General features: G+C 60.8%; 2 protein-coding genes across 2 annotated transcripts in view; one reads left to right on the top strand and one right to left on the bottom strand.

Moving 5' to 3' along the window:
• Positions 1-85: 85 nt before the first annotated feature.
• On the top strand, positions 86-4,590 carry BRF2 (BRF2 general transcription factor IIIB subunit). The gene is made up of 4 exons (XM_082608520.1): positions 86-302; positions 1,025-1,084; positions 2,236-2,557; positions 3,386-4,590. The coding sequence occupies exons 1-4, from the start codon at positions 149-151 to the stop codon at positions 4,122-4,124; spliced, it is 1,275 nt and encodes a 424-aa protein (XP_082464646.1). The 5' UTR covers positions 86-148; the 3' UTR covers positions 4,125-4,590.
• A 176-nt stretch (positions 4,591-4,766) lies between these two features.
• The window catches only part of ADGRA2 (adhesion G protein-coupled receptor A2), a 34,904-nt gene continuing 20,970 nt past the window's right edge, over positions 4,767-18,700 (bottom strand). Inside the window, exons 3-19 of the mRNA XM_082608514.1 lie at positions 16,691-16,762; positions 16,359-16,430; positions 16,154-16,225; positions 15,712-15,875; positions 15,101-15,314; positions 14,287-14,451; positions 13,506-13,704; positions 12,883-13,032; positions 12,593-12,754; positions 11,667-11,891; positions 11,267-11,483; positions 10,493-10,701; positions 9,579-9,706; positions 9,178-9,301; positions 8,592-8,737; positions 7,867-7,956; positions 4,767-7,637 (exon numbers count right to left, since the gene is read on the bottom strand). Coding sequence (XP_082464640.1) covers positions 6,368-7,637; positions 7,867-7,956; positions 8,592-8,737; positions 9,178-9,301; positions 9,579-9,706; positions 10,493-10,701; positions 11,267-11,483; positions 11,667-11,891; positions 12,593-12,754; positions 12,883-13,032; positions 13,506-13,704; positions 14,287-14,451; positions 15,101-15,314; positions 15,712-15,875; positions 16,154-16,225; positions 16,359-16,430; positions 16,691-16,762 — 3,679 coding nt within the window. The 3' untranslated portion in view covers positions 4,767-6,367. The remainder of the gene's footprint in view (positions 7,638-7,866; positions 7,957-8,591; positions 8,738-9,177; positions 9,302-9,578; positions 9,707-10,492; positions 10,702-11,266; positions 11,484-11,666; positions 11,892-12,592; positions 12,755-12,882; positions 13,033-13,505; positions 13,705-14,286; positions 14,452-15,100; positions 15,315-15,711; positions 15,876-16,153; positions 16,226-16,358; positions 16,431-16,690; positions 16,763-18,700) is intronic.

Consider the following 18,700-nt stretch of genomic DNA (forward strand, 5'->3'; position numbering starts at 1 on the left):
TACCTATAGTACAGCTGATTCGCTGGCCGGAAGAGAAAGCTGCAGACCTTACAAGGCTCCGCTCCTACTTCCTGTTTCCGCACAGTTGCTGTTGTCGACGTTAGGGGCGGCTGTCGGAAAGCTTCCTCGACTTTGGACGGGTTGTGAGATGCCGGGCGGAGGCCGGTGTCCCGATTGCGGCTCCACTGAGCTCGTGGAAGACTCGCACTATTCGCAGAACCAGCTTGTGTGCTCCGACTGCGGCTGTGTGGTCACCGAGGGAGTCCTTACTACCACCTTCACTGACGAGGGCAACCTCCGAGGTACCTCTGCGGGCTTTTCCGGGGCCGTGGGTACAGCCTGGGGCTGTGGAGGGATTGACGTCAGATTCTTCTTATCTCCTGCCCTCTCCCTGTCCCGTGCACCCTTAAATATGAGAGAAAACAGCCTAAAGTGGACTAGCGAGCTGCAGAAGGTCAGGGACAGCCATTCATCTGTGTTTTTCTAGCACCATATCTGGTATATGTAGTAGGTATTAACAAATGTTGAATACATGAAACAGAAACAGAGTTCCACTCAGTTTACCTAGTCTGGGCATGGTTGAAGAATTATACTGATAGATCAATTCTTTACGAATACAGAAAATACTATTATCCCGAAGTAGTTTTGAGCACTAATTGGCAAAAGCATCTTTTTTTTTTTTTTTTTTTTTACTTTGCTTTCCAAGTCCCTAAGCAATGCAGCCCTCAAAATCTGCAGGCAGGAGAATTGCCTGAACTAGATGTACAGGAGGGACGGCTGGAAATTTGGAACACTTAGAGCTGCTTTAGGGCAGTCCTAGTCCTCTTTAGTCTCTGTGTATTTGGTATTGCTTGTGGTCATGGAAAACCAGGTGGACCTTTAACTTGCAAAGATGGGCACCTTCTGTGAGACAAGGAGTGGGTGCATGATGATTGGGATTCTGCTCCCCGGTTTTGTGTGGTGGGAGGGCAGGGATTTGGTGAATAGAGGCTAAACAAGCTATTTGTTGTTCATTATCTTACAGAAGTAACATATTCCCGAAGCACAGGAGAAAACGAACAAGTTAGTCGCAGCCAGCAACGAGGTGAGTATCAACCTTTTATGACACAGTGGCTTTAAAGAAAGTTCTCCTGATGTTCTAGCCCAGTGGTCCCCAACCTTTTTGGCACCAGGGACCGGTTTCGTGGAAGACAGTTTTTCCACAGACTGGATTGGGGGTGGGGGATGGTTTAGGTAGTAATGCGAGCGATGGGGAGTGGCTCGCCTGCTGCTCACCTCCTGCTGTGCCACCCAGTTCCTAACAGGCCGAGGACCGGTAGTGGTTGGTCCGGGGGTTGGGGACCCCTGTCTAGCCCATCTGCTTGTCTTTCCTGTTTTCAGCATTACTGGGTAAGGTAGAGAAGAAGAGAATGGTAATTAGAAGTAAAGGATGGAGATGGTTCTAAGACAGGTAGCAATTAGGTGGAAGGTTTAGGTTTGCTTGGGGGGTATGTCTGAGGTAGACTCAAGGAACCCAGATCAAACTTTGGCTTGGCCACAAATCAAACCAGCCTCCAGAAGATGGGGCACTGAAGTGTGACTTCCTTTCACAAATGTCTTTGTGCCTTTCGAATGACCTCACCAAGTGTCACTCTTGTCATTGTAGAATTGTGCCATTATTTGTCCCTCTGGTATCTGAGGCGAGTTGAACAGAAATTGCTAGGAGCTGCATGGTGGCTTCTTTGACCCCTCTATGTACAGTATCGTGTCATCTGCAAACAGTGACAGATTTACTTCTTCCTTTCCAATTTAGATTCCTTTTATTTCTTTTTTGTCTCTGATTGCTATGGCTAGGACTTGCAAAACTATGTTGAATAAAAATGGCGAGAGTGGGCATCCTTGTCCTGTTCCTGATCTTAGAGGAAGTGCTTTCAGCTTTTCACCATTGAGTATGATGTTAGCTGTGGGTTTGTCATATATGGCCTTTATTATGTTGAGGTATGTTCTCTCTGTGCCCACTTTCTGGAGAGTTTTTCTCATAAATGGACGTTGAATTTTATCAAAAGCTCTTTCTGCATCTATTGAGATGATCATACGGTTTTTATTTTTCAATTTGTTGATGTGGTGTATCACACTGATTGATTTGCAGATATTGAAAAATCCTTGCATCCCTGGGGTAAATCCCACTTGCTCATGGTGTATGATCCTTTTAAGGTGTTGTTGGGGCCCCTCTAATTCCTGCTGTGGGTTTCTTAGGTCTCTGCCGAGTGAGAGACCTCTGTCGAGTTCTGCAGCTGCCACCAACATTTGAGGACACGGCAGTTGCCTACTACCAACAGGCATACCAGCACTCTGGCATCCGTGCTGCCAGGCTGCAGAAGAAGGAGGTGTTGGTCGGGTGCTGTGTCTTAATCACCTGCCGGCAGCGTAACTGGCCCCTGACCATGGGAACCATCTGCACCCTGCTGTATGCAGATTTGGATGTGTTTTCTGGCACCTACATGCAGATCGTGAAGCTCTTGGGGCTGGATGTGCCATCTCTGTGCTTGGTGGACCTGGTGAAGACTTACTGTAGCAGGTACCTGCCTAGTGGGAGACACGGGGATGGGATGGGTTTAGACCTGAATCCTTTTACCTCTGGCTGTCTGTTTTTGACCAAAGCCCATTCTACAAGGATGTGGGAGAAAAAAGTCTTCTCCCTTTCCTGTGCATAGCACTAATCAGGTTAATCCTGTTTTATATTTCTGGAATGTTATAATTTTCAAATCCCTCTGCCCTTACAGCAACCTAATGATGTAGGGAGGATGGTGTTAGCCTTGGCACGGGGCTCCTGTGTTCCACCGCTCACGTTGTGTGTGGCCTATTTGGCTAGATGGAACAGTCCTGCCTCGACAGGATCATGTGTGATTAGAGCTGAAAGGATATTAGTAAATGACGGAGCTGGAATTAGAAGCCAGTTTTTTTGTTTTTTTTTTTTAAATAAGTAGCTGTGTTCTTTTTTTCTGACAAATATGGTAGAAAGCAAAGACTATCGGTGTGAAACAATCTTGGGTGTGAAGCTTGGTTACCTCCAAGCTGGATGACTATGGGCAAGTTTTTTGACTCTGAATGCACGTGACAGGCTGTGTAGTAGATTAAAGGAGAACATTTGTGAAGCCCTCAGAATGATGGCTGGTGGGGTGGGGGGAGGGGGATTGTCAAGAAATGTTAGCTCCCTTCTGCATTCTCCTGCCCTTTGCCTCTTCAGCAGGAGACTCACCCTGTCTTCTCTCGGTACCTGGATAAACTTGCTGCCCAGCAGGCTTGAGTGTTCCCGGGAGGATAGCATAGCTTGCCCATCTTCTGTGCTCTGAAAGAGTGGTCCCCCAGAGGTATTGAGACCAGGCCCTCATTTTGGTTATTTCAGCTTCAAACTGTTTGAAGCCTCCCCGTCTGTGCCAGCCAAGTACGTGGAAGACAAGGAGAAGATGCTATCGCGAACGCTGCAGTTGGTGGAGCTGGCAGATGAGACGTGGCTGGTGACCGGGCGGCACCCCTTGCCTGTCATCACCGCTGCCACTTTCCTGGCTTGGCAGTCGCTGCGGCCCTCAGATCGGCTGACGTGTTCCCTTGCCCGATTTTGTAAATTGGCGAGCGTGGACCTGCCCTACCCCGCTTCCTCCCGCCTGCAGGAGCTGCTGGCTGTGCTCCTGCGGCTGGCCGAGCAGCTGGCCTGGTTGCAGGTCCTGAAGCTTGACAAGCGGTCTGTGGTTGCGCACGTCGGCGACCTTCTCCAGCACCGCCACATGTTGGTCCGCAAGGCCTTTCGAGACAGAACAGCAGAGCCAGACGCGCTGGACGCCCAGGAGAAGGAGTTGCAGGGACTGGGCCAGGGGCAAAGATGGGGAAAAGAGGACCGGGGCGACGGCTCCGTAGATTTGCCCGCAGGGAAGCGACCAGCGAGCCCTGCCCTCCTCCTCCCACCCTGCATGTTGAAGCCCCCAAAGCGGATCTGTCCCACACCCCCCGTCTCCACGGTCACTGGAGATGAGAACATTTCTGATAGTGAGATCGAGCAGTATTTGCGCACCCCTCAGGAAGTGAGGGACTTCCAGAGAGCCCAGGCAGCTGGAAAGGCTGCCACAAGGGTTCCTATCCCTCCCTGATGCACAGCCGGGGTCTGGTGGGGGGCGGGTGCTTAACCCCATCTGACGGTGGCTTGCTAACAGGCCTGATGTAGCCAGAGAAATCAGTGTACCCAAGTCCTTAGGTATCGCCCTTCTCATTTAAGGGACCCAAGAGGGGCTCTGCAGTTATTGGACCCCAGGTCCCAGAGTCGAAGTCAGAAGGAATGCGGGGACGCCTCGGTTGGAGAGTCCCACCCCTCGGTCCCAGGTCCCAGACAGTGGTCGCACGTACTCCTGTGGGCTGGTTTTCTCCTGGACTGTTGAGAAAGTGCCAGGCGCTCTCCTGCTCTCCGTTCAGATTGGATACACCGCAGCTGCAGGGCTGGCGGGGCCTCCCTGCTGGTGTGGAGCAGTGCGCATTCCCGACGGTATCAGCCCTCAGAGGGTGGAACTGGGCAGCGCTCGGCCCTGCGTCCATTCACAGGCCGTAGCGGGTTCGTGTGTACAGTGTCAGAGATCCTCTCCCTCCTAACAAAAGGACCGGGGGTGGAGTAAGCTCATAGCTCAAAGGGCTTTGCAAAATTTTAATATATTAAAACAAGAGGCATCTGCTAGAAAACATTCTATTGTATAAAACCCGAGCTTTTAAAAACATGTTTTCTTTGGCACTTTTCATCCCCTCCCTCCCCTTTCCCCAGCGTATTGCAAAAAGCTCTCCAGTGCTAAGGCATTGGCGGGGTATGTAAACAGCAGCCAGCGTACGTGGAAGAATAATACGAAGCTTTTTTTTTTTTTTCCTTTTTTTTTTCTGTCTAATATTGTCTGTGCAGCAAGCATAAATAACAGGATGCATCCCAAGGCGTGTGGGTTTTCTCCCTTCCCCTCTGTCTTCTCTTGCCTTGGTGCTTAGGCTGGGGTGATATGGAGTCTGGGCCGGGTTTCCCTGTGGCTTTTCATGAGGCCCAGGGTTCCCTCCACTCGCATTGCATCCTGTAACCAAAGGCTGGTGGTTGCTTTTTATGTTGGGAGAAATATGCGTGCTGGTGTTTAAAAGCAGTGAAGGTGCAGGCCCCAGGTGAGCTGCAGCGCCTCCCCGCCCGCCCCCCCCCCCCCCCGCCACTGCCCTGGGGACTTGGCTTGGGCTTCCGGGAGGCAGGAAGCTGGTTTGATGTTTTGGAGGTTTCTCCCTAATATGGAGCTGGAGATCAAATCATTGGAACGGTTCTCCTCTATGGCCTCATGCAGGCAGGGAGTGCTCTTTGTCAGTCCGTCGGGGTGGAGGGCTGAGACTGGGGATATGGGCTTGTGATTGGACAGTAAGTGCTTCTCCAGCACCACCTGCGGCCTGGCGGTGGCGCCCCTCTTCAGAGCGTTTTTTTTGTTTTTTTATAGGATTAGGTTTAAGGCAGGACTAGCTTCAGCCCCAGATCTGAGCACTAACTCTGCTTCCCTCACATCATCTCCAGGCATCTGGCAGGCAGCTTCTTAGGTGTAGGGCCTGGGCTTTGTCCTGAAGTGCCACCTCTGAGCCCTGCCGTGTGGTGTGTGTCCCAGTCCCGTGGGAATGGTCTCCAGCCCTGATGGTGCACCTTTCCACCTGCCCCCCTTCCAGAGGGCTGGTTGATTCCTGCAGCTGCCTTTCACCCTGCCCCACCTTCTCCTTTTGCATAGTTGATCCGAAAAGCAGCACCTTGTTTCCTCCCACTGGTCCTGGTCACCTGGCTCATCTGCTAGGCTGGCTCCCTAGTTAGCCAGAACTGGGTGGGGGAGAGGCCCTAGGATCTGGGCACAGGTGGGTGACTGATTCAGAGGAGGGCAGTGAGGAGAGAACACCTTACTCAGGCCCCCATCGCCCGTGTGTTCCCGGTAAGGCTGATGGCCGCCCGTGAGCGGGGCGGGAGGTGCGGGGAGTACCTTAGGAGAAGCCCGCCTGAGCTGTGCTGTCCCTGCCGCTCTTGCTCACTCCGCAGCCCCACAGGACCTTCCCCCCGAGCCTGGACGGCAGGGGCTGCCGAAACCAGCCCGCGCTGGGACGGAAACGTATCCCGCCTGCGGTTCGGGGATTGTCTGTCGCTACCCCAGAGGGATGGCCCTCTTCGCGGTGGCGGGCCTTTGCCTGTCCTTTCCCCAGCCTCCGGGACTAAAGCTGGCGAGCCCGGGCGCAGCGAGGCACCTCTACCTCAATCCTGGGGACGTACCGATCGACGTCTCTGAGGGCCCCCGAGAAGCGGGGGCTCCTGCGCGCGTGGCCCGCCCGTCCTGAAGCGGCGCCCGCCCCCAGCCTAGACGGTGGTCTCGCTCTTCCAGAGCCCCGTCTTCATGCAGCCGCCGCCGGCCGCCTCGGCGCCGCTCAGGGTGACGTCGTCGTACTTGCCGCCCTTGGGGGCGCCGTTCAGGCTGGCCGCATTGAGCGGGTACGAGCGGCGCTGGCTCTCCTTCTCCAGCGCGCCACCCCCGCCGCCCTTGAGGTGGTCGCGGCCGGCGCCGCGGCGCTGGCCCGGCCGGCCGGCCTCGGGGAGCGGAGCGGCGCTCGTGTCGCTGCCCTCCGACGGCGTGAGCGTGCTCTCGCCCTCGAGCCGGGGGCCGGCGCCCGGGCTGTTGCGGCTGCTGCCCGGGTAGCTGTCGGACGGGCTGTTGTGCGGGCTGCCGCTCTCGCCCGACGGCAACTCGGCCGCCCCGGCCGCGCCCCCGCGCGGCGCCCTGAGCCGGTTCCTGCCGCCGGCCTCGCCCGCGCGATGCCCCTTGGCCCGGCTCTTGTGGCCCCGGCGGCCGTGGTGCGAGTTGTTCGGGTGGCGCGGGCCGAGGCTTCCCCGGGGGCCCGGCGTCTCGGGCTCCGCCTCCCCGCGGGCCGCCGCCCCCGCCTCGCACGCCTGGCTCTGCGCCAGCTGCAGGTTGGTGAGCTTGCAGGGGCCCGGGGGCGGGGCGGGGCCGCTGCTGCTGCTCGGGGACGACTTGAGGGACGCGGGCACCTCTCCGAACGCCGGGGACCCGTCCTCGGGGGCGGCGGGCGCGGCCCGCGGGGAGGCTCGGGAGGCCGAGGCGGGGGGACGGCACGCGCGCCAGGAGGCCCTGACGTCCCTGCGCCTGGCACAGTGATGCGTGAAGACGAAGAGGCCCAGGGCGGAGGCCGCCACCCCGTACAGACAGCTGCACACCACCCGGGGCAGCCAGCGCTGGGACACGCTCAGAGCCCCGCAGGCCCACATGGCCAGGTAGAGGAAATGCGTGGTCACCAGCGCCCCCAGTTGGACTCCTGGAGAATAGAGACCGTCACCCTCCTCCGGGGGCCCGGGCGTCACCACCCCTGCGCTCCCAGTGGCCAGAAGGGAACCCGAGTCACTCAGGAGGGGGCCGCTGCTCCTGAGCCTGGTGGAACCCCTCAGCTCCTCCCCTGGCTCCAGGGAGACCCTGCTGGTGCCCCCCTTTGGGCTCTGTGCCAGAGGACCCCGTAAGCGCAGCCCCGCGCACAGGAAATAGATCCAGGTGATGAGCAGAATCAAAGCCACCGGGATGTAGAAGGCTCCTAGGCTTGGGCGCCACACTAGCCAGCAGCTGAGGGGAGACACAGGCGGCACGCGTGAGGTGGGGCGCGGAGGCTGGGTGGGCGGGAAGGGAGGCTATGGTGAGTGGAGAGGCGGAAGCGGCTCAGTCAGCATGCAGGGCTTGGCGCTGGGTGACGGGCTGGGTGACGGGCTGGGCGGGTGGGCGGTGCCGCCGCGGCGGAGTAGGAGGCATCCGGGGCAGGGCGGGGAGGTTTGGGGCAGGCGGGCCGCGCACTCACTAGGGGCTGTGGTCCCGGTAGTTGTGGATGTTGACAGCGGCTGTGATGCCACAGATAATGAGTGGGATCCCTCCCGCGATCAGATAGAACCTGGAGAGGAATGGGTTTGGGGGTCAGAGAGTTGGGGAACAAGGAGTGGGCCAGGTGCTCAGAACCCTCACCTTGGGGTCTCTGTCCTGTCCTCTTTCCCCTAGAAATTATGTCAGAGTTTGTTTGCCAGGGATGCAATGCCCCTCCAGGGCAGGTCAGCAGGTCCCTAAGGGATTTGGCCAAGACTGTTCTAAGGGCCAGTGGCCAGAATTGCTTTCTGTCACCCTAAACAGTGCAGAAGCCAGGGGTGCCACTTGGGTTCCCAGGATCCCTGCCCAATGCCCTTTGAAGTCGCTCCCTTCCTGGCCTTGTCATGCCTGAAAACCCCAAGGATGCACCCCCTCCATGGCACTGGGCAACCTAGTGCCACCCAGGGCCTTGACTCTTCTGCCTTTTTTTTTTTTTTTTTTTGGCTGAGGGATCTTAGTTCCCTGACCAGGGATTGAACCCCGGGCCCCCTGCAGTGGAAGTGCTGAGTCCTTACCACTGGACCCCCAGGGAACTCCCCACCTCTTCTGTCTTGGGAGTGTGATCTCCCAGGACCTTGTACCCTGGGAGAGCATCCACCCTGGGAGAACAGCTTTTGGCGTCCTCCCCCGACACCTGAGCCCTTCCCCACTGCAGAGCTGACATACCGGAGCATGGGTCGGGGGGCAGGCAGGGCAGCATCCCCTTCTTGTGGAGGTGGGGCCCTCCAGGTAAGCTCCTTGTGGAGGACACGGGCCTTCACCCCCATCCAGAGCAGTGTGGACAGTGAAGAGTAGTGCAGGGTGATGCCCACCTAGAGGGTCAAGGCACTGAGGCTGGGGGACTGGCCGTCCCAGAGCCTCAGCCCCGCAGTGCTCTCCCGTGCCTCCCTTGTGCCCGGCCTCCAGCTCCACCCAGAGCCTCCCCAGGGTTCTGTCCCTGCCAGTACCCTCTCTACTTCCAGCCCAGGGTTCTCGCCCATGCCAGGGACTCTCCATGACCCTGTCGTTGCTGCTGGCTCGTCCCCGACCTCTCTCCATCGCGGGACCCCTCTCCACTGTGTCCTGTCTCCTAGTGGCTCTGCTTCTCACCGCCCCTACTCTCATGCCCACCTCACCCACGAGGCTGGGCACGGAACAGCAGAGCGGGAGCCCACTGCCGTGAGCCCCCTTCCTCCCGCGTGCCTCCCTCCTGTACCCGAGGCTGCCGTCCCCGATCTTGGAGACCCCTCACCCCAGCCCTTCTCCTGCTTACCGCCTGGCAGACCATCTGGTAATTGGTGAGTGTGATGCCTCCCGCAAAGACGGCGGAGGTCATGGCCATGTGGAAGCACAGGTTCAGCAGCATGTGCCAGCCCTTCCGGGACACATGGATGGAGCTGCCACAGAAACGGTCTTTAACAAATGGGCCACCCAACCCAAGGCCAGGCCTATGGGGGTCTCAAGGCCACTGGGAGAGTCAAAGAGGAGAAGGCAGATATCTGTGTGCATGCGTGGGCGTGAATGGGTTGGACACCTTAACCCCCAAACGCATTTTCCAACTGCAGAACCTTCGAAGGAAAGGCTAGGCAAGAGCCTGGGAAAGGAACACCCACTGTCACCTTGCCAGCACTTAGTGACACCCAGCGTGCCCTCCCTTCCCGCAGGAGCTCTCACCTGTGGTGGAGGATGTAGGTGATGATGGTGGAGAAGAGGCACAGCAGCAGCAGGGCTGTGCAGGGGTACACGACGGGGTGCAGGCCTGCCCCTGAGCCCTCCACCTCCCTGGGGAAGGCGCTGAGCTCCTGGAAAGAGCAGAGAGAAGTGAGTAAGGGGAAGCCGGGAGCGGAGAGGCCGCCCTGTGGAGTCCTGGCCGGTCCCCCAGGCCAGTTTTCCTCTTCCCAAGCCCAGTCAGCTTTGGGCCCCAGCTCTGGCCCTTGGTCCATCTGGGTAGCAAAGATGTAGGCACCACGACACCCTCTCTTAGAAGGTCGGTCTAGGTGGCGTTAATGATCTGCCTTTCTGGGAACCTTTCAGGTTCCCAGCCTGAGAATCAGAGAGGAGGGAAGAGGGGCAGGTTCTGTCTGTCATACAGCTGCGTGCCTGCTCAGGATCTGGAAGAGCGGGCTGTGAAGTGTGGTGCGGGCACGGGGGCTGGACAGGGGTGAGTGGGGAGGGTGACCGGGAGGGAGAAACGTTCCCAGATCTTTTTTCACTTTAACGATCTGGGTGTCAGAGAGTGCAGGATGTGGAGGCCAGGCTGGGTGGTCTCTGGTCCATCTCTCTCAATATGGGGGTAGAGGCAGGACCTCTCTGTCTTTTTTTTTTTTTTTTTTGCTCTGGGGCTGCTATTAATGGGGATGACCTGATAGAGGGCCTGAGGACCTGCCCGTCTTCTGAAAGATGAAGAGGTATGGGGGAGACCAGAGGACCATTTATTTCCCTGCAAGCCCTGACCGTCACGGGGTCCAATAAGGCCTCTGTTTTTTCAGGATTTCTGTGGCCCCAGGCGCTCACAGTGCCCCTGGTCCCCACCCCCCGCGCCCATTCTGCGTTCCCCTGCCCTCCACCCCCGTGCCCGCTACCCTCACCATGAGCACGGCCACGTTGCCCAGGTGCTGGCACTGCAGGGAGCTGACGTGGGGCTGGCTGGAGCGGAGCTGGCAGCCCTCAGAGCTCCAGCCCCCGGGCCCCCCCGGGCCCTCCTGGCTCCACCAAGCGGCCACGGGCTCGGCCCCCTCAGCCCAATGCCGCAGCGAAACGGCCACCGGCTCAGTCAGGTTTCCCACGCTGCAGCCACCTACAGGGGAGGGGGTCCACTCAGGCTCGGTCGGGGCGTGCGCTGGGCTCGGGGAATAGAGTTAGATGCCAAGTGCGGGCCTGCCCCCCAGGGCCTCAGCCTAACTGGGGAGACACAGGATGAATCAAAATAAAGGCACCCGGAGGTGGTGGCCCACCTAAGTGCCAAATGAGTCGTGGCGACATGCCCAGGAAGGGAGGACTCTGAGGTCCTGGACGAGCAGGTGGAAGGTGACGCGGAGGGAGCGGGAGCCCGGGTGAAGGGAGGATTCAGGAGGGCACCCTGAGGGGGACGTTGGCACCAGGTGACGCAGGGGGACGGAAGGAGGCCCAGGTGGGTGGAGGGTCCGTGCTGTAGCCCTTTGGAAATCTACGAATCTGGGCTGTGAAACCCAGGGTCTCTTGAGCCTTTTCTCCACCAGTCCCTTCCTTCACGGGACATCCCTGCCCCTCGCCCGCGGAAACAGTGCAGGGCCACCGCCCCCGGTCACCTCCAGCAGGGCGCCGGGGGCGCGGGGGAGGGCTCCCGGGAGGCGCGGTAGGGCGGGTGGGGTGCAGGCCCTTACTGGTTCCCGCAGAGATGACGGGGGTGGCCACGCCGCGCCTCTTGCCAAGCCCAGCGGCTCCAGGGCGGGAGGTGTTGCCGTGGCTGCGGAAGAGACGGCCGTTTCGGAAGACGAGCAGCTGCAGGGTGCAGTCTGGGGGGCCCGGGGGGGCCAGGGCAGCCGGGAGGGATGAGAACAGACTGGGCGGCAGCTGGATGGAGGCCAGGGCCACGCTGTTCTGGGGGGAAACAGGAGTTCCTCAGAGACACCCGGGGTCCCTGGGGCCCCGCTGTCCTCCAGCCCCTCCTCCTCCGTCCCCTCTCCCCCTGTCGGAGTCCTGCGTCCCCTCACACCATCCACCTGACCAGGCGCCCGCACCTCGTACCTGCCCTCTCAGCATCCTCCCTCCCCCGGCGCCCACCTTGATGTGGAAGGACGACAGAGAAACGTTGGGCCTCCCCGTGGTACAGCGGAAGCGGAGCTGCTGGTCGGCCAGGGGCTCCGGCTCCGGGGAGGGGTTCTGGCCGGGACCCAAGGGCCGGGTGCCCGGCGCACCGGCCTCCCTCCTCTGGAAGGCCGTGCAGGTCAGGCCCACGTAGCTGTGCGGCTTGATGAGGTAGGCCTCCAAGGCCACGTTCCTCGAGTTCTAGGAACAGGGACCTTGTCACCCCTCTCCTGGCCTTCTCCTGCTGGAGACCGCAGACCTGCTCAGGCCGACCCGCCATCCTTGCTCATCACTCAGGGCCTGGCAGCCTCACGTCTGCCGTGGAGTCCCCCGAACCCCTGCTCTTCGGCCCCTCCTCCCACTCGCTCACACCCCGTCCTGGAGCTGGCCCAGCTATGCCGGGAGCAGGGTCCTCGCCCGCCTCGTATCTCCCCCAGCACCCAGCACGGTCTCACGCAGAGGAGATGCCGTGTGATGCTTGTTAACTGGTCCGCCACCCCCCGCTGGAAACTCCCCCTCTTCTCAGGGAACAGAAGTCTCTGTTTCCCCTCCTCCCCCCAGTGCTGCTGCCTGGCTCCCAAGCCTTCCTCCCGGCCCTCCTCCTTCCCACCCCGACGTGCTTCCATCCGGCTAGCCCTTCAGCTCGGGTCCCCGCACGAAGCCCTGTGTAACTGCTCCGATGTTGCTGGCCTCCCTCTCCTCTGCCCTGCTCCCGACCAGTTGGAATTTGATGCCACACGAACGGAACCCTAGTCACGTTCGGTGTTCTCACTAACTGGGCGCACGGCTGGTGCACACTCGGAGGGCTTGCTCCTGGGTGACCAGGGCTGGCCCCCCGTCACCTCTGAGGTCCCTCCCTGTCCCTCCCTGGGCAGGGCACCCTCCCAGCTGGCCCACCGTACCACAGAGATGTGCTGGGCGTGGGCGCTCAGGGCGGCCCCCCCAATGCGCTCCAGGGCGCCCACGATGCCGCTGCAGGCCTTGTCCTCGCGCTGGGCCAGCCACAGCAGGTGCTCGTCCACCAGCATCAGGTTGCTGGCCATATCCACCATCACCTCCACCAGCTGGAGGCGGGGGCGGAGTCACTGAGGGCAGGAGGGGGGCTGGGGACCCAGAGGCTCGGGCGGGACCGGCTTGAGCAGGTGGGGGGCAGGTGATTTCCAGGGGCCCCAGGGGCCCGATCGAATCTCACCTCTTTGATCTGGTCGACGTAACCCAGAAACTTCTGGATCATCTGAGCCACGTAGACAACGTCCATCATGTCGGAGAAGCTGGCAGCCTCGGCCGTGTATACTCGAAGCTGGTGGGCCAGGGTCAGCGCGTTGGAGGCATTGATGGGCATCTGGGGGTGTGGGGAGGAAAGGGCACCGTCTAATCTGGCTCCTTCTCTCCCAAAACAGCCCGGGGGCCCCCTCCCCTGTGCTGATGCTCAGAGCAACGGGGCCTAGGGAGCAGGGTCTAGCCCACAGCTGGGTCTGATCCAGACAGGAGGCAAAGGTAAGGAGTGAGCCCTTCCGAACTCAGGGCCGCCCACCGGTTATGCCACCGCTTGAGGACAACGGGACGACCTCACGCTGTCCCTGCTTTCTGCTTAAGGCTGCCCTTGCTGTACTGGGGACCTTGGGGTGGCCCACATGTCCCGAGTGTGGCCCTGGGGTTCTGAGTCCCCTGGGAGAGGGAAAGCCAGAGGAGAGCATGAGACACGGTGCCCATGGCCCCCCACCGTGCCTCCCAAGGAGGCAGCACAGCCCGTGAGGCCAGCAGGCTTCTCCCCTCCCCCTTTCCCGCGCCCCCCCCCCCCCCCCCCGGCCTCACCAGCACAAAGGTATAGAGCACGCGGGTGATGTCGTTGGTGTACAGACAGTGCGAGTAGTCCCCCGGCTCCCAGCGGCCGGCTCGGTCACACCGGCGGGAGGCTCGGGTGCCAGGGGCACCCCCGCTCAGGGGCACCGAGGTGAAGGGGTACTGCAGGCAGGACTGGTAGGCTGTGATGCCAGCCAGAGTTCGAGGCCACCTGGGGGCAGAGGCGGGAAGTTGCCGATGACCTAGGCTTCTCAGGCCAAGAGTCCCTCCCCTGCCCTGAGAACTGTGAGGCCAGACTCCTCGGGAGCTGCAGGAAGGGTCCAGAAGAGGGTGTTTGTTTGGACTGGATTTCAAGGGCTTCCCAAGCTCCGCCTTCTTTCTAAAGCTGTGCTGGGACAGTGCTGTCACTGGTCCTGCGAGGCTGGACTTGAAGTCCTGAGTTCAAGTCACTTATGCTTTCTGGGCCTTAGTCTTCTCAGCCGTACAATGGGGAGAATAACTCCTCCCCTGCCTAAGTGAGAGGCCACTGGGATATGAAAGTGTGGCATCCGTAGTGGGAGAGCTTTGTCAACTACGCATGTAAGGAAGAAAAAGAAAAACAAAAACCTTTCTGTTCTGCACGGCACATTCAGAGGGTGATTTTATACAAAAGGATACGGTCTCTATAAATACACCAGCGGAACCTGGAGCTGAATGACAAAAGGCAGTGTCTTCTCCAGCTTGGAGTGGGTGGGGGACTGGTCACGGTCCCAGGGGCAGGAGCGGGGTGTGGGCCGGGGCCTGAGTCTCGAACCTGAAGTCCCCGCGGTTGTTGGCGACTCGCTCAGCGGGGCAGTAGGAGGCCGAGGTCTCCAGCACCACGATCTCCACCTTCTTGCTGGCGTTTCCCTGGACCGTGGACACGGAGCACTCCCATTCGCCTGAGGCCCACACGCCGATGTGAGACAGGGTCAGCTCACTGTGGGCGGGTGGGCGGGCGAGGGCTGGCTGGAGGCGCTCCTGGCGGCCACGCCACCCTCCCCAAGCGCCTGGGGGACGCCCTGGGGCACGCAGGGCATCAGCTTCAGGCTCATTTCTTTAACTGAGCCAGGGATACACGTACATACTTCTTGAACTCTGATTGGCCTTCCGTTAGTGTTTTTCTGAGCTTCAATTTCCCCATCCCTTTATTTATTTATTTAGTTTGGCTGTGCCGTGCGGCTTGCAGGGTCTTGGTTCCTCGACCAGGGTGAACCCCGGCCCTGGTAGTGAAAGCGCTGAGTCCTAACGCCCGAACCGTCAGGAAATTCCCCAATTTCCCCATCTTTTATCACAGAGATAATATTACCTCTCTTGCAAATCTACTGGAGAGATCAAGTCCAATAATACAGGTGAGAGCCGCTATATCATTGTAAAGGCACAGAAGAAATGTCAGATATAATCGTGTTTTTTCTATCAGGCATTCAACCTGTGTCCCTCATCCAGACCATTTCTGACTTAGTCCTGGATCTGCGTCCACACGCCCGCACGTATTCCCAGATCAGGCCACCTCCTTTGCGGGGTGCGTGAGGGTACTGTGGCCACCCCCGCCCGCGCCGTGGGCCCAGAAGGGGCCGCAGGTCCTGTACCTGGTGATGAAGGTGCAGTCGTGGATGAGGCTGTCGCCCAGGAGGATGCCCGCCTGCTCGTCGCCCTCCACAGGGGCCCGGTTGTGGTACCAGCGGACGTGGGTGTCATTGCCCAGGTAGCTGGCCGAGCACTGGAAGGGCAGCCGGTCGCCCTGGAAGACCACTTGGCGGAGGGATGGGATGAGGTGATGTGTGTGCAGCTCCAGGGCCCCCTCTGTGGGAGGGGACACTGGCAGTGAGGCTGAGTGACGGGTGAGGGTCCAGTGGGGGCAGGGCCAGGCCCCTCTGTCTGGTCTGGAGCCCGCCCCAGCTCGGAAGGAGAAGGGGGGGCTGGAGAGTCTCCGGAGATAAGAGCGCAGGAGAGGAGCAGGCGGGTTTCGAACGAATAAAGATGCTTCTTTCCACTGCACACTTGTCACCCCAAGAGGTGGGACCAGATGAAAACATAAACAAAGCAGCGGCCCCAAAGGAAGTTTACAAAAGCAGATGGAGGACCGGCCCCCAGTGGGATCTGAGGGAGGGGACGCCCTGGAGACCAAGCCTAGCGCACAGAGAGCCTTGAGCCAGCAGGGGCCCCTCAGGAGGGAGCCTGAGGGTGCGGGTTTGCTCACCACAGCGCAGCTGGGCCTCCTGGAGGCCGCCCAGGGCCTGGGCGTGCAGGGCGCTGGGGTAGGCACAGAGCGTGCGCTCCGACAGCTGCACGGAGCGATTCCGGGCCCAGGACAGCAGCCAGCGCAGGCGGCAGTCACACGTCAGGAACTCGGTGCCCAAGTCCCTGCAGGGGGGTGGAGGGGCCACAGGGTAGAGCAGAGGGAGCGTGGGCTCCCGGGGTGGGGATGGAGAGGGCCGGGGAGGGCAACATTGTGCACGCGTGCCTTGCTGCCACCATGGCCGCCACGCAAGCACGGGGAGGCGCGTGTGGTGGAGCTTCAGCCATCGTCTGCCCCACCTCCTCGGAAGGCTGGCCACGTGGGCTCGGTGCTTATGCGTCTCCCTCCTGGGAAGTGGAAGGAAGCAGGGGCCTGACTGCTGGGGCTGGGGAAGGATACTCACACAACCTTAAGGGCTGGCAGCTCATCAAAGACCCCCGGTGGCAGACTGGAGAAGATGTTTCCAGATATGTTTCTGCAGGGAACAGGGAGAGGGGATCTTAGGCTCTCCCTGGGCCACAGGAGGTGGGTGGTGAGTGATGAGAACGCGTGGACCCGTGAGGCTTCGGGGAGCCTTCCCTCTGCCCCCCTCCCCGCCCCTCACTCACAGCCGGAGAAGCCTGGGGAGGCCTTGGAAGGTCTCAGAGGTGAGACAGCCAATCCGGTTGTTGGAGAGATCTCTGGAGAGACACACACAACCTCAGCAAGTCGGCCACGTGGTAGCGCACGGATCCGCTTGTGGCGGACACACGCGTGTGGGCGGGGCTTGTGGGCGGGAGCGGAGAAAGAGACGGTGCTGGGGCGTGAAATGTCTGCCCCCAGCCTGCTGCGTGCGGGGAGGAGAGGCAGTGAGGGAGGGTGAGTGGGAGGGCGGCGGCCCCCACGGGACCACCTCCAGGGATGAGGGGGCTGGGGCGTGGGGTCAGGACAGGCCACTCACAGGCGCTTCAGCTCCCCCAGGCCCAGGAAGGCGCCCGCCTGCACTGTGCTGATGACGTTGTTCCTCAGGTCCCTGTGGGAAGCAAGCAGGGGCCTCACACCTCGCCCGCTCCGGGGCCACGCGGCTCCCCGGGGCGGGCGGGCGTCCTCAGCGCCGCCAGTGCTGGGCTCTCGGTTTCCCTCTAAGTCCCTGCTCGCCTCAGCGCGGCTGGGAGGCCGGAGGAAGGACCTGGCCTCTCAGATGGGTCCCCCTCCGCCTCCCTGGCTCCCTGGTCAGGGAGGATGCAGACACCGAGAGATCCGGGGGAAGGGCCTCGGATGAGGAGGCCGACGTGGCGGAAACGGGAGAGGAGCGGGCCCTGAACCGGGAGTCAGGAGGCCTCGGTTCCCGGTTCCCACGAGCTGCCCTGAGTTTCTCAGTCTCTCAGGGCTGCTGTAGAATCCTTTGAAAATGGGTGTAACGGCCCTTTGCCAACTGCTACACAAAGGTTAGGTCATCTTGAACCTGGCCGCTGGGAGGTACTTTAGAGCCATCGGGCGGACGCTCCACCTGGCAGGTGAGGAAAGGTCCCGGGCTGGCTGGTGACCGTGTGGATGCTGCCCCGGGGGGGTTGTCCATCACCTGGCCCCGCCCCTCAGCCCTCAGATGAGGAAGCCCAGCCGAAGGGGTCACCTGCCGCCCCGCCCCAGGCCTCCTCGAGCCCCTAGTGCAGAGAGAGGGTGGCAGGGGAAGTGCCACCTCGGGCTGGGCTCCGGCAGGTCACAGACTGGACAGAAGATGGCAGTTGGCCCCCAGGCACCACAGGGCCAAGGGTCACCCACCAGGAGGGACGAACTGCAGGGAAGTTTTCAGAGTAGCTTCTGTCCCAGGCTCTGGTGGCTCAAACTCCATCACACGGTCAGAGTGCCACCCTCCCTCCCCTTTGTCACATCCTCCCAGGGGCAGCAGGGGCAGGCCGAAGGGACAGTCCCAGCCCACCGGGGACCGGCCAGTGCCCACATGGCCCCAGCCCCCCACCAGACCCGGCAGCCCTCTGGGACCACTGAGGCCCAAGGCGATGGCCGGCCCCCTGGCCTGCCCCAGCACCCTGTCCTCTCTGGGGCACAGCCATGGGGAGGGGCGCCAGGCTGACCCAACATTTGCCCACCTACCCAAGCCCTACCTGGGTCTTTCCCAAGCCAAACCAGAACAGGCTGGCGGCCCACAGAGACCTTACCAGGAGCCTCACTGCCCACCTGGGGGCGGGGAGGGCCGCAGCCTCCTGGCTAGCTCCCTACGTTCCAACATCCTCTCGGGCCCACCCAAGCACCCAGGAGATCATGAGGCAGAGGACAAGGGTGGGGGGTTCCCGGAATAACCAACTTAGGTTGGCCTGTGGGGTCAGCCTACTTTCCAAGGCCCTCCCCACCCCCACCCCCCCTCCCTGGCCCAGACCCGCCCTCTTGGCTCTGCAGGCCAGAGTCTCAGGGGCAACTCCGGATTATGGGCAGCAGGGGGTTAACTGAGCCAGCTCCCTTCTGGGGGGAGAGGAAATGGGCGTCCAGGATGGGGAGGTGCCACCCCAGCAGGGGGCCTGTTTTCACGCAGACAGTCCCAGCTGGGGACAAAAACACCCAGAGAGAGACAGACAGAGACAGACAGGCACAGAGAGAGACACAGACAGAGAGACAGAGAGAAATGCAACAAATCCCCTGCCCAGCCCTGCCCCTGGCCGGGGCTCATACCAAGGACTTGGGCTGCATAACCCTGCGCCCCACTGAGAAAGAAGAGGAAGCCCCCGCAAGGGCCGCTTCCTAGAGGCATGACTTCCATCCCCAGCGTGCAGGCAGGGAATCTGCGAGAAGGCAGCCCCTAGAAGGCTCCTGCAGAGTGGAGGCTGGAGATGGCGGGGAGAGCGCCCGCCCGCCCAGGGTTGCCCTCCCCCCCCCCCAGCACAGCCCCGTCCTCCGATGCTGCTCCAGCCCGTGCCCCCGGCCCCTCTTGGGCTCTGGCCATCCTCAGGGCTCCGCC

This window comes from Mesoplodon mirus (assembly GCF_964341445.2).
Source record: "Mesoplodon mirus genome assembly, chromosome: 20".
Taxonomy (NCBI): Eukaryota; Metazoa; Chordata; class Mammalia; order Artiodactyla; family Ziphiidae; genus Mesoplodon; species Mesoplodon mirus.